Raw genomic sequence first — 14,726 nt, 5'->3', positions numbered from 1 at the left:
CTCAGTTTATCGATGTTGTCTTCCTTTCCATTCATAATCCCACAGGAAGAGAGGAAGGACAGCCCCGAGTTGAAAACAAATCCCTTTTCACCCCTTTGATCCTTCATCTAAATGGCTGGTGACTCTGCATAAGTCGTTTAACTTCTGTAAGCCTCAGTTTACACAGGTCCATTTGTAAAATGAGGCTTACATTATCTTGAGAAAAAGCGTAAAAAGAAAGATGATTCTTAAGAGTCCGTTCTAGTAAAATTCCCACTTCCTAATCTGTCTCCTCTCTGACCCTGCGCACTCCATCACTCCCATCCCCTTCAGTCTCTGGCTCTACTGGCCCCTGGCAGAGGAGTCCCCTATCTTAACTCTGGTAGTCCTCTAATGACTTCCTTAATGATTTCTCAGCTACATTTCTGAAATTAGTGACTGACTCTCATTGTCTCTACATTTCCTCAGCCAATTACTCAATTTCTCCCAGCAATCTAACTTCTACTCTGCCCCCTTCACTCTAATATTATTCCTGAAAGTCATTAATACCTCTCAAAGTCAGCTGCCTTTCTTAGTCTTGTAATTCCTTGCCCTTTCTGAAGCATGTCAAATGACTGACTGCCTCCTCTCCTTGAAATTCTTCTCTTGGCATCCTTGATGCTGAATTATCTTGGTTCTCTTCTCTGCTTTTTTGTTTTTTTGTTGTAGGCCACTTCTTGTTCTCATTCCCTTTAAACACAGACATTCTCCAAGTGGATGCTGTGACTTTAATTCTGTAATTTTATCTATAATCTAAAGTCCTGTCCTTGGATTTGTCATCTATACCTTATCTTGCTTTTAGTTATCAACTCTATGGAGATAACATTTGATTCTAAATCTAAATTCATTACCCCCAGTTAGTTCTAATTTTTAACAGCCTGAATACCATTTCATGTGGATAATCGAAGACCTCAATTTTCTTCTAAATGATAATTTAAGATATTCGCCTTTCCTTCTAACCAATTCCTTCATTTCATCCCACTTTTAATTTTTTTCTTTATACTACTGAAGAACACTTCACATGCAACACCTGAACTCACTTTTTAGTCTGTCAATTGCTAGCGAGCTTCAAAGAGAACTAGGTCCAAAATCATGCTCAGTTTACTTAAAAATAAAGTTAATTTGTTCTACTCTAATTATAGATATGATAGCAGATAGTTATACAAAATGCAGAAAAATAAAAGTGAGAAAATTGTATTATCCAAAGATAGCTCACCATTGTTAATATTAACATTTTAAAGTCTTCATCATCTTTAACCTTTCTCTTACTTTCTTGTATAAACTGACCAAGTCACCAAAATGCATGTCTCAGTCTTTCCATTTCTAATACCACTGCACATATCCAGGCTCTTTATCAGTTCACAGCAGAATCAGTGCAATAATATTCTAACCCCTATCACTCCTTCTAGTATATTGGTTTTCAACCTTGGCCGTACACTGGAATCATCCGGAGAAGTTTTATTACAGGGGGCCCACGCTCAGAAATCCAATTTTATTGGTTTGAGATATGGTCTACAGAATGGGATTTTGTGTACAGACATGGTTAAAACCACTGTTCCAACACAAAGGTTTCCAAATTGTTTAAGAATCACTTGGGTAGTCTGATAGTTCTATTAGGGTGGTCTGGAATGGAGACTAAGTATATGCACATTTTATAGATTATTCCATTGTAGGTCCCACAGATTACTGCTCTCAGCTAAGGCTTCTCAAACTTTATGTAAATATGGATGACTTTAGCGTTCCTGTTAAACTATAGATTCAGACTGAGGTGATCAGAGATAAGGCCTGAGATGCTGCATTCCCAGCAATACCCAAACTGATGCCAAAGCCAGTCTGAGGAATAGTGTCTGGGTAGCAAGGCTTTAAGAACCACTCTTTATCAGTATCCCCTTTCAAATAAAATCTATTCTACATTACAACCATTAGGTTAATCTTACCATATATGCTTTCAAAATAGCACCAATCAAAAAAGTTAAATGGCTCAATTTTCTATAAATAAATTTCAAATTAGCACTTAGGATTTTCCACTTACTATGACTTCTATCTTCATTTTAAATCATCTGTCTTATCAAACCTCTGCAAAATACTTCAATTTGCATATGTTTGAGATGTAGAACAGTCCTTCTCAAACTGCGACATGCAAATGAATAACCAGTGAAATTTGCTTAAAGCATTCCTGGAGTCTATCCCAGAGATTCCTATTTGGTATCTGGAGGTCTGGCACACACAAGAATTTGTATTTACAACAAGAGTTACTGATGCTACAGGTCTGAGGACCACATTTTGAGTAGCCTCCTCCAAATACTTAAACTGAAGTCTTATCCACTCAAATACTACTATCCAAAATATTTTCTGGGCTTAGGAAAATTAAAAATTAAAATGATCTTTCCTTCCCTTCAGTGCCTGTAACAATATTTTGGATACAATAATGAAATCATAACTATCTTGATTAAAAATTAGAAAATCGAGGCCCAGACAGGCACAGTTACTTCTAGTTGCTAAGTTGAGACCACAATTTCCTTGTTCTTTTTTATAGTTTTAAAACCCCAGGTGCTAAAAACACAATTATAACTAAGTAAAACTTTTCAGTATAACTTGTGAATGATTTTTATGGCTTTTCAGTGAAGTGTGAAATGCTCTGACAGCTGCTGAGTGTCATATAGGCCCTGTGGCTATAAAGGGGAAGTGGGACTTACCAGCTTTGGTTTTCTAGTGACCTTTATTTGATCTGACAATAAGCAGCAACACTTAAAGCTTTGAATAAGCAAGTAGGACAGGGGTGCATAGGAAATATCTTAAGATAATACTCATTTTAAAAAACGCTTTTCACAAAGAGTTGAACCGCTATTAAACACGACAGCCACCTCTGTCACGTCAACCATTTCTTGAATCACTGTGACAGGTGAAGCACCAATATAAATGAGGCCTAATGACTGGGCTTGCTCTAGGGAAGTCGGCCAAGGGGAGAAAAATCACAAATTAGGCCTTGCTAACAGACCTATGCTGGCGAAGAAGCAAGAGTTAGAACCTTGTATGAAACAACTGACTGGTTCAGGATTGAGAAAGGAGTATGACAAGGCTGTTTATGGTCACCTTGTTTATTTAACTTACACGCAGAGCACATTATGAGAAATGTCAGGCTGGATGAGTGATAAGCTGGAATCAAAATTGCCGGGAGAAATATCAACAACCTCAGATATGAGGATGATACCACTCTAAAGGCAGAAAGCGAAAAGGAACTAAGGAACCTCTTGATGAGGGTGAAGGAGAGTGAAAAGTTTAAAGCTCAGTATTAAAAAAACTAACTTTAGAATAGCCAGGACATGGAAGCAACCTAGATGTCCACCAGCAGATGAATGGATAAGAAAGCTGTCGTACATATACACAATGGAGTATTACTCAGCCATTAAAAAGAATACATTTGAATCAGTTCTAATGAGGTGGATGAAACTGGATCCTATTATACAGAGTGAAGTAAGCCAGAAAGAAAAACACCAATACAGTATACTGACACATATATGTGGAATTTAGAAAGATGGTAACGATAACCCTGTATGCAAGACAGCAAAAGAGACACAAATGTATAGCACAGTCTTTTGGACTCTGTGGGAGAGGGAGAGGGTGGGATGATTTGGGGGAATGGCACTGAAACATGTATAATATCATATAAGAAACGAATCACCAGTCCAGATTTGATACAAGATGCTTGAGGCTGGTGTACTGGGATGACCCAGAGGGATGGTACGGGGAGGGAGGAGGGAGGGGGGTTCAGGATGGGGAACATGTGTACGCCCGTGGCGGGATTCATGTTGATGTGTGGCAGAACCAATACAATATTGTAAAGTAATTAGCCTCCAATTAAAAAAAAAAAAAAACAAAAAACTAAGATCATGGCATCCGGCCCCATCACTTCATGGCAAATAGAAAGGGAAAAGGTGGAAGCAGTGATAGATTTCCTCTTCTTGGGCTCTAAAATCACTGCAGCCATGAAATTAGAAGACAACTGCTTCTTGGCAGGAAAGTGAAAGTGAAGTCGGTCAGTCGTGTCTGACTCTTTGCGACCCCATGGACTGTAGCCTATCAGGCTCCTCCGTCCATGGGATTTTCCAGGCAAGAGTGCTGGAGTGGATTGCCATTTCCTTCTCCAGGGGATCTTCCTGACCCAGGAATCAAACCCTGGTCTCCTGCATTGCAGGCAGACGCTTTACCGTCTGAGCCACCAGGACTCAAGCTATGACAAACCTAGACAGTGTGTTAAAAAGCAAAGACCTCACTTTGCCGACAAAGGTCCATAGAGTCAAGACTACGGTCTGTCCAGCAGCCACGTACAGTTGTGAGAGCTGGACCATAAAGGCAGAGTGCCAAAGAATTGAGGCTTTCAAACTGTGGTGCTGGATAAGACTCTTGAGAGTTCCCTGGACAGCAAGGAGATCAACCCTGAATATTCCTTGCTGTCCAGGGAACTCTCAAGAGTCTTCTCCAGCGGTGTGCGGACTGATGCTGAAGCTCCAATACTTTGGCCATCTGATGCGAAGAGCCAAGTCACTGGAAAAGACCCTGATGCTGGGAAAGATTGAAGGCAGAAGAAGAGGGTGACAGAGGATGAGATGGACATTGCAAGTCCTGAGCCTGCGTGCCCTAGAGCCCACACACCACGACTTCTTGAGTCTGTGTGCCGCAACTACTGAACATGCATCTACAGCCTGTGCCCCCCACCAAGAAGCCCATGAACCATAGTGAAGAGTAACCCCAGCTCGCCTCAACTATAGAAATAACTCACGTGGCAATGAAGCCCTAGCAAAGCCAAATATAAATGAAATTATAAAAAAAATTTAAATTAAATATACACTATCTGGGCTTTCACAGAAAAATGTTTGCTTACCCTTGGAATGATTCTTTGAAATATGAAAAAATTACAATTAAAGGGACTTTAATTTGCATTAATAAGTGTTCAACATATAAGCATTTCTAATTTTCAAACAACTGCAGTCTACTCTTCTTTGTGTTACTTTTATCTCAAAATAATCTGAATGATTAATTTGTCGAACTTCAAATTTTCCTACTTAAGGGAAAAGTAGGATTTGATATAAGCATCTGTTGTTAGAAGGTGCCCCATAGAGATAAAAAGAAGGGGCTGACCAAAATAGGCAAGGAAGAACTGTATTCTGCAAATTAGTGGCATGACACAACAAAACAAAACAAAACAAAAACATTGCCAAGATAAAACCAAGTATCAAGAGTAGATATGGTGGTAATGGTAGCATCATTAATAGGAACAAGGCAGTCCAGAAGAGGAGCTGTGGATAGAGAAGCTGAGTACAGTTTTGGAAACACTAAATTTGAGAGACTGTTGGAATGTTCACATGAGGAAATCAACTAGGCAGTAATACAGCGTGAGAAACTTCAGGGTGAGCTCTCCATTTATATGTATGTATGTGTATGTATATGTGTGTGTATATATATATCAGTATATCTATATCTTTTAAAAATATATATTTATTTATATTAGAGGTTAATTATATTGGAGGTTAATTACTTTACAATATTGTATTGGTTTTGCCATACATCAACATGAATCCGCCACAGGTATCTTATATTTAGCCACTGATGCCTTCATACATGCAAGTTTCTAAAAGAACTCTATGATTAAGAGGTTTTTTATGTTATGTTCTGTGTATGTACATGTGTGTGCCCCTTTAGCTTACTACAGAACATCATTATTACAGAGAGAAGGGGAAGTTGTAAACATTTCATTTAAATGGTTCAAAATAATGAGCCATGAGAATCTCTGTGTTTAAATGCACATACAAAATTGCCCAATGTTGACTTTATCAACTCTGTCCTTAAATAAACACAGAAAAAAAATCTTCAATAGCTAGAAAAGACATATTTCCATAGACATTTATAAATAAATCCTTAAGAGTTAAAAAAAAAGTTTGGCCTTAACCATGGAATAAAATAATCAATTTAACCTTGAAGGCCAGACATTTAAAATGGGATCTATTTTGCTACAATCACAGATTAACAGAAAAATTAAAGCTAAAGGGTTCTTTTGAGATAACTGTGATAGTTACCTCTTGGATGGTTGGACAGTTTCCTCTTCTTTGATAATCTCAAAGAAGCTGAGTGACTGAAGGTCTACAGATAATCACTGTGAGGATGAGGACTAGAGACCAGTGCTCTTTACACCAGACTATGAGAGCTTAATGAAAAAAGGTAATAAACGTCTCATAATACTCTTTCACTCAACCCAAGCCCTTTATACCATGCTTGGTATCAATGAGCACTATGAATACTAGAATACCTTACACAAAGACACTTAAGGACTAATACTCTAAAAGGACAGCTATAGAGTAGGTTATATATGCCAATGTATTTGTTTTATGTACTAGAATTAGAAAACACAATAAAGCCTCTGGGAATTAGTTAATGTACACTTTCTTGTGAAACTCTTTGTGTTTAGTTAACAGTTAACATTATCAAAAGTCATTCAAGACCTAAGGCTGGGTAAATATACAGTCAAGTATATAAAACAGATTTAAAATAGCTTTATATGGGTAAATGACATGCTAAAATCTGTTGATGACAACTAGAATAAATGCAATGAAGGTATTTATAGGGTTCTATTTACAGTTTTTACATTAAGTCAAAGAGCACTTCTGAATACAGAAAAATGAAAATAGTTATTAAATGGTGTGGTTTGTGTAACATCATATACTGAACGATCAAAGAGTAAAACATACACATTTACACCAAGCAAATCATCAGGCTTGTCAGTCAGAATAAATCTGGCATTAATTTTCTTCACTGAATAAAAAGTGATATACAAACCCATAAATGTGTTGGCAAAAATACCACATTCACCTTTTGAAAACAATTTAATAAACCCATCACTGTAAACTTACTTCAAAATCAGCAACTACTAAAACAATGCTTATAGAGAATTTTTGGAAGCAAGATATAAAACAGCAATTTAAAAGCAGTATGATTACTATCAAGAACAAGCTATTTTCTACTCTAGCTCACTTGAAAATTAGTAAGATGCTGATGCAGTCCTGTCAGCAACAAGTCACTATAGCAGTGATTCATTCGTAAGAGGTGGGCACAGACAATATATTAAAAAAAATTGTGTAAAAGCCTCAGGAATTCTGTCGATAGCCTCATTCCATGCTAAATCCGAGGATATCCTTCTACCACACTGAGAATCAATGTTAGAAAGCAAAGCTTAACATTAGTTTTAAGTTAATGACCGTCACTGGACTTCCCTCATAGCTCAGTTGGTAAAAAATCTGCCTGCAATGCAGGAGACCCTGGTTCGATTCCTCGGTTTGGAAGATCCCCTGGAGAAGGAAATGGCAACCCACTCCAGTGTTCTTGCCTGGAGAATCCCATGGGCAGAGGAGCCTGGCAGGCTACAACCCTTGGGGTCGCAAGAGTTGGACACAACTTAGTGACTAAACCAACCAACTAAATGACTGTCACAAGCTAAGGAGCGGGCAAAGGTGACACAATTCCAAGAGCTGAAATGACTAATATTCTAAAAGATCAGTAAGTGTCACAAACAAGAGCGAAAACCACAAGGTCAGACCAGAAGGCTTCCAGAAGTTGAGAACAACTGACACTTCAGATACACTAAAGAAGTCATATAAATGACTATAACCTTCTAACATGAGTAAGAAAATGGAGAACCTTCATGTTTTTTTGTATATTTATCAATTTAGAAGTATAAGTTTATACACATGAATAATATTAAGGAAATACTAAATTTTCGGATGTATATTTTAATCTTATTAACATATATTTAATCTGGAAAATCACTTTTCTAATCGAGTCCTACATTTCTGGTAAATGGACACTCTGATTCAATTTATAATGCTCCCCACTGAAACTTAAATACATTTATGCAAAACAACGTCTAAGAGTTATATACGGACTGACATGTATATAGCTGAGAGAAGATAGCTGTATAGCAGCGAGGACAGTATAAAGAATAATTATTTCTTAGCTTAGTTAAGATCCTATACTATATGGTTGATTTTATCTAAGCCTGTTGTTAGATATATAAATGAAAAACATTGATGGAAAAATTCAAATACAAAGTACTCAGGTACTTTAGTGCAAAATACACAGAAAAAAACCCAGCACATTTTAATATATAAAATTTTTTAAAGCCCCAATAAATATATCCATTAATATTTATCCCTGCTGCTTCTTGGTCAATAAGTTGTGTCCAACTCTGCAACTCCATGGACTATAGCCTGTCAGACTATAGCCTCTTTTGTCCATGGGATTTCCCAGGCAAGAATACCAGAGTTGGCTGCCCTTTCCTTCTCCAGGGGGATCTTCCTGCCCAGGGATCGAACCCAGTTCTCCTTCACTGCAGGCGGATTCTTTTACTGCTGAGCCACCTGCAAAGCTCATATGCTTAGGGAAATGATCACTTCTAGATAATATAGGTAAAGGTCCCACTTGTCAAGATTTGCCATATGTATACATTCTATAAATTGGCGATAAGTGAAACTTTTGATACCAAAAGTATTACTCCCAATAAGATAGTGTTTGTATGATGACTGCTACATTCAGGGATGTCAGTCAATTTTAAATTGCTTCTGATTTCATTTTATTTCCAAGGATGAATGTTTGTGGGTTTCTTTTCCCTAAAACAAGGGCTCCCAGTTCTTTTAGAACCACAAGAGACAGAAATGACTAGTCAAATTAACTAAGTAAAACAAACACTGATTATCACACATTGCCGAGACACAGATTTTACCATGCAGAATGCCAAAACAAACAAACAGACAACCAAAGGTTTACCTCTACGCAGGTTTTCATCCCTGAGGCAGCAGCATAGTGCAGGGGTGTGTTCTTTTTGTTATCAACAGCGTCAATAGCTGCTCTCTCATATTCGCCTTGGTCAAGTTTTGCTCCTTTCCATCTTAAAATCATCTGTAGACAGTCTGCTCTTCTGAAATCGTCTTCCGCAGGGCGTGCTGAGCGAGGATGAAGGGCGCCTTCTGAGATCATAATCTGAGGCCCCATACACAGCAAGTGCATAGAGGTCTCATTGTGCACATTCCGTTTATTTGGGTTCCCATCTCTACCAAAAAGAAAGGTCCTAAAACGGGAAAGAGTGAAAGTCAGGTTTTTCCTCCCTGGAAGTAATACACAGGAGATACGTTTAAAGCTCTGCTTCTAAGCTGCTGATCCAGTTTCTACTGAAGCACTGATTCACAATAGGCTGAACGGCTAATTTTTTTTTTTTGGGTTGTGCTGGGTCTTCACTGCTGTGTGGGCTTTCCTCCAGTCGTGGAGAGTGAGGGCTCCTCTCTAACAGCGGTGCACAGGCTTCTCGCTGCAGGGGCTTCCCCTGCACGAGGGCTTCAGGAGCTGCAGTGCATGGGCTCAGCAGCTGCAGCTCCCAGACTCTAACCGAGTGTGGGCTCAGCAGCTGTGGCACACGGGCTTAGCTGTTCCGTGGCACGTGGGATCTTCCCAGACCAGGGATCAAACCCGTGTCTTCTGCATTAGGAGGTGGATTCTTTACCACTGAGCCACCAGGGAAGCCCCACTAATTCTTACAACTATAAAAAAACTTGATTCTAGAACAATAATACTAAAAAGCCAAAGTTGACTATCATTACAGTATTTGCTAATAAAAGAGAAAAAGGCATAGGAAGAAAAAAGAAATGTAAGGAAAAGGAAAATGACAGAGAAGAGAAAAGGAAAAGGAGGAAGAAAGAAAGGAAGCAAAGGGCCACATAACGGACTAGTATGTCAATTAACATAAATGTCTTAGGTACATTGTTAAACATATCCCAGCGATTTATTTTTTTTGTTATTGCTCTGCTGTATTTTATTTCTCTTGAGTACATATTTACTTAAGAAGGATGCTGACAATATAGGAGAAGCAAGCAATGTGTAAGCCTGGAAGTAAATGTTAAATCTAAGAAAAATTTATGAGTTTTCTGCAGCCTTTGAAAGAATAAGTCATATATTTATACAATGTAATACCTTCTTAAGGCAATAATAGGTGAGTTCTGGAAGACCACGATCTAATTTCAAGGTGGTAGACCTTACTGATGATAATACGTGAGCTGCCTTAACTTCTACCAGATCCAGATCTGAGAGCTGTGCCTAGCATCCACTACATCTTTTGGGCTAGGCTCAGTGGATTAACATTTGAGCCAATTCAGTGGCCATAATAGGAAATGAGTTGGATAAAACCTAGTATAATTCAGTCAGCCTGTACTAAAAAACACAAATATACTATGAAATGGGCATACAGTCCCATATCCAAAGATGAGTCAATTTACTATGGAGGGCTGGTATCACTTGCATTCCTATGTCTAAGGGCAGAATAGCAATGGGAAGGGAGCAGAAGAGTCAAACGCTAAATCCTTGTTACATCTGGATTGTTTTTAGGTTAGTTTTAGCTTAGAACAAGAAAAAACAAAGACAAAACCCTGACCAGGAAGGAACCAGGATGAGCTCTTCAACTTGAATGAATAAGCCAAGCTAGAGAGCTCTTACGAGGAAAAAGGCTGAGTAAGATGTCTTAAGGTGGTTTCCAATTTTTAGAACAACTCTGGGTATCTCCTGCTTTTATCATTCAAGATTCTAGACAGCTCAGCAATACAGCTCTTTAAAACTAGCCTATTAGGCTTCTAGGGTCCACATTCACTTGAGCCATTTTGAAAGTGAAACATGAAGTTCCTGATGCAGGAACAAATGAAACATTATAGTAACTAGTCCCTCATACCCCAACTCCTACCACAGGGGTAATGCAACCTGAGCCAGATCAGACATCATACAGTACATGTACTGGGGTCCGCACTGCAGGGCAATATAACAGGCAGACTAGCATCTCCACCCCAAAGAGGTCTATGTCCTAATCTCCAGGACCTGTGAACATGTTACCTTATACAGTAAAAGGGACTTCACAGATATGATTAAGTTAAGGTTCTTGACACTGGGAAAGTATCCTAGTATCCAGGTGGGCCCAGTGTAACCACAAATCCTTAGAAGGGAAAGATAGGAGGGTCAGAATCAGAGACATATTGGAAGATGCTGTGCTGCTGAATTTAAAAATGGTGGAAGGGGCCACAAGCCAAGAAGTGCAGGCAGCTTTTAGAAACTGGAAAAGGTAAGGTAAGGGATTCTACCCAAGAGCATGCAGAAGGAATAAAACTTTGCCAACATTTTGAGTTTAATTCAGTGGAACCATTTCAGATTTCTGATCTCCAGAGTTTTAAAATAATACATTTGTCTTGTTTTTAGTCACCAAGTTTGTGGTAATTTGTTATAGCAACAATAGGAATGAGCCCTAATATAAGACTCTGGGAAGCCTGTGTAGTAGGTCTCCTTCCCTCTGGAGACCAGGGAAGGTGTGAAGAGAAGAAGGCATTGGCAGGGGGGCGGGGGTTAGGATGGGGGTGGGTTGTGTGTGTGGAGCGGGGAAACTATCCCTGAGTATGAACACTCTCCTAGGGAAGATCTTGGGTTCTTATGCTTTGCAATGCAAAATATGTTTCTGGGCAAAAGATAAGATTGTCATCTCTGAGTCTGACAATTCAGGGAATGCAGGAATGGTCTCAGGTCTCATCTCCTCCTTACCCCCCAGTCAAATGTTAAACAAGTATCTCCTGAGAAGTAAGTATCTCCAGTATCTCCTGGAGTTCTCAGTCTCTACTCAGTCCAAGTTTAACTTTCAAGCTTGTCTTTGAAACTCAGGTCTCAAGTTCTAATAAAATTTGCTCAGAAAGCCCCATTTTCTCTAAAGTCCTACAGGGCCTTTATGGCCTTCTGACTCCCTCAGTACATAAGTAGGCTCTTTATTGCTTACTCTATCTGGTTTCCAAGGATCTGACCTAGCCATCTAAACAAACCCAACCCTACTTAGAAGGCTCTTTACACTAAGCTCCCTCCTCCAGTTTCATTGATCATTCCCTTCTTTGTCTTCCTATAACATCCTAATTATATAATTCATTACATCGTATCACAGTTACTTTCTTACCTATCTGTTCCTTTCTCCTACTTGGTTTATAGCCTTACCAGACCACCTGACCTGCCTCTTGAGAAACCTTTATGCAGGTGAGGAAGCAATAGTTAGAACTGGACATGGAACAAAAGACTGGTTCCAAACAGGAAAAGGAGTATGTCAAGGCTCTACATTGTCACCCTGCTTAACTTATATGCAGAGTGCATCATGAGAAACACTGGGCTGGAAGAAGCAAAAGCTGGAATCAAGATTGCCGGGAGAAATATCAGTAACTTCAGATATGCAGATGACACCACCCTTAAGGCAGAAAGTGAAGAGGAACTAAAAAGCCTCTTGATGCAAGTGAAAGAGAAGTGAAAAAGTTGGCTTAAAGCTCAACTCTCAGAAAACTAAGATAATGGCATCTGGTCCCATCACTTCATGGGAAATAGATGGGGAAACAGTGGAATGTGTCAGACTTTATTTTTCGGGGCTCCAAAATCACTGCAGATGGTGACTGCAGCCATGAAATTAAAAGACGCTTACTCCTTGGAAGGAAAGTTATGACCAACCTAGACAGCATACTGAAAAGCAGAGACATTACTTTGCCAGCAAAGGTCCATCTAGTCAAGGCTATGGTTTTTCCAGTGGTCATGTATGGATGTGAGAGCTGGACTGTGAAGAAAGCTGAGCACCGAAGAATTGATGCTTTTGAACTGTGGTGTTGGAGAAGACTCTTGAGAGTCCCTTGGACTGCAAGGAGATCCAACCAGTCCATTCTGAAGGAGATCAACCCTGGGTATTCTTTGGAAGGAATGATGCTAAAGCTGAAACTTCAGTACTTTGGCCACCTCATGCGAAGACTTGACTCACTGGAAAAGACTCTGATGCTGGGAAGGATTGGGGGCAGGAGGAAAAGGGTATGACAGAGGATGAGATGGCTGGATGGCATCACCAACTTGATGGATGTGAGTTTGAGTGAACTCCGGGAGTTGGTGATGGACAGGGAGGCCTGGCGTGCTGCGATTCATGGGGTAGCAAAGAGTCAGACACGACTGAATGACTGAACTGAACTGAACTGAAGGCAAGGTCTATATCCTGTTCTTTCTTGAATCCCAATATAGTATCAAACTCAGAGGGGAGACTTGCTATAATTCTGATAGATGCACTACTTTGTGTGTTATTTTTATGGTGAAGATTAGTGATGTGGCTTTGGGAATAAATACATTAAGACAGAGTTCTAGCTCTCACAAGCCAGCAGCACAGCAGACTGGTCAAGAACATAGTACCTAGTGACCAGTACAGACCACCTGGCTGTAGTCCCAGTTCTGTCACTTTCTAGGTGTGTGATCTTGCACAAGATAGCTAATATATAAAATATACTACATATGTAACCAATATAAATACACAGCTAATATATATATTATATACATAAAACCAACTAATATATGGCTTCTATTCTTTGACCAAGTAAACCTACTCCTGAAATTTATCCTAAAGGAAACAAAGAATAAAAATGTATAATAATAATGATTTTCAAAAGAACTGCTATTTTGAACAGAAAAATTTGTAATCACTCAAATGTCTGGTTATAGGAAAACTGGGAAATATAAATCACAGTACTTCTGTACAATAGAAAATTATAAAGTCTTTAACAAGTCTATATAAGAATATTTATAGCAAAAATCAGAAGGACATGGAATGATTCTAAGAGTTAAGGGAGGCAGGAATGTGAGTAGTTTATTTATATAACCATAATGTTGCTTCACAGTTTAAGAAAAAAGGAAAAATATATTTTTCCTAAGTCAACAACTGATGATAAAATTTTCAATGATATTTCCCTGTATTTATAATGGCTGAATTACAGTGAATAACCAAAATTTTAAACACTACTCTAAAAATGTGTTCAAGATTAAAATCTCTTCCAAGAGCCATTATTAACAATAAAAAAGATTTCATTTTCTTAAAAATTTAATTTAGAAGTAAATTATTAAAATTAATTCAGATTCCATATGATTCTGTACAACAACATAGATTTAGCTTTTCCTATCCCTATTTCCAATATATCACATATTTTCTCTTTTAGTTTGTTCAGGAGACCTCAGGTTCTCATGACCATGGAATTTAATACAAGTTGGAAGGAATGTCAGCTGATATGGAGACCAACTCTTTCATTAAACAATCCTACATCCTCCCCAGTAGAGGGACAAGATAATGGGATAATTTTGGAAACATTTGTATACCCAATATGCCAGACTCTGATTAATCAAACCAAAGCAAGCTTATTATTCTGAATTTAAAATATTAAAAGAGCTTAATTACATATATTTATTCAGGAAAGATTCTCAAATTTATAAGATATAGTACTGTACCTGCATAAACACATTGTACTAAAACTGTCAAGTAGGATATTCTAATTTTATTGATTTACATTACTATTTTTATATTATATGCTTAAATTCAAAAGTAGAGTCTTCTTTAACTTACATGAATGAATAAATAGAATTACAAATTTGTAATAGACATGCAGTTTTAGATAGGCCCCTCTTATAACTATGCCAGTAATTATGAAGTGTATTTTACTACTTACATACAAGGTTAATTCTTGGACCAGGATAGGAGATAACTGGTAGGAAGATAGGGTAAGGAAAACATTAACTTGGAAAAAAATTCCTTTCATTTGACCTTAACAACCCATCAAAAGTCATCTGTTTGTCTAGATTCTTTCAGT

The 14,726-nt window shown here is 38.3% G+C and overlaps 1 protein-coding gene across 2 annotated transcripts in view; it reads right to left on the bottom strand.

Annotated features, from left to right (window-relative positions):
* Window positions 1-14,726, bottom strand: part of ANKIB1 (ankyrin repeat and IBR domain containing 1) — a 158,701-nt gene that overhangs the window by 72,127 nt on the left and 71,848 nt on the right. For both annotated transcript variants that reach the window (XM_040260264.1, XM_040260265.1), the window contains exon 3: window positions 8,833-9,133. In XM_040260264.1, the coding sequence (XP_040116198.1) occupies window positions 8,833-9,133 (301 nt within the window). The remainder of the gene's footprint in view (window positions 1-8,832; window positions 9,134-14,726) is intronic.

The sequence above is a fragment of the Oryx dammah genome, unplaced genomic scaffold, assembly GCF_014754425.2.
Source record: "Oryx dammah isolate SB20612 unplaced genomic scaffold, SCBI_Odam_1.1 HiC_scaffold_18, whole genome shotgun sequence".
NCBI lineage: Eukaryota > Metazoa > Chordata > Mammalia > Artiodactyla > Bovidae > Oryx > Oryx dammah.
Note: the sequence above shows the minus strand (reverse complement) of the source record. Positions and strands in the feature narration are given on the sequence as shown.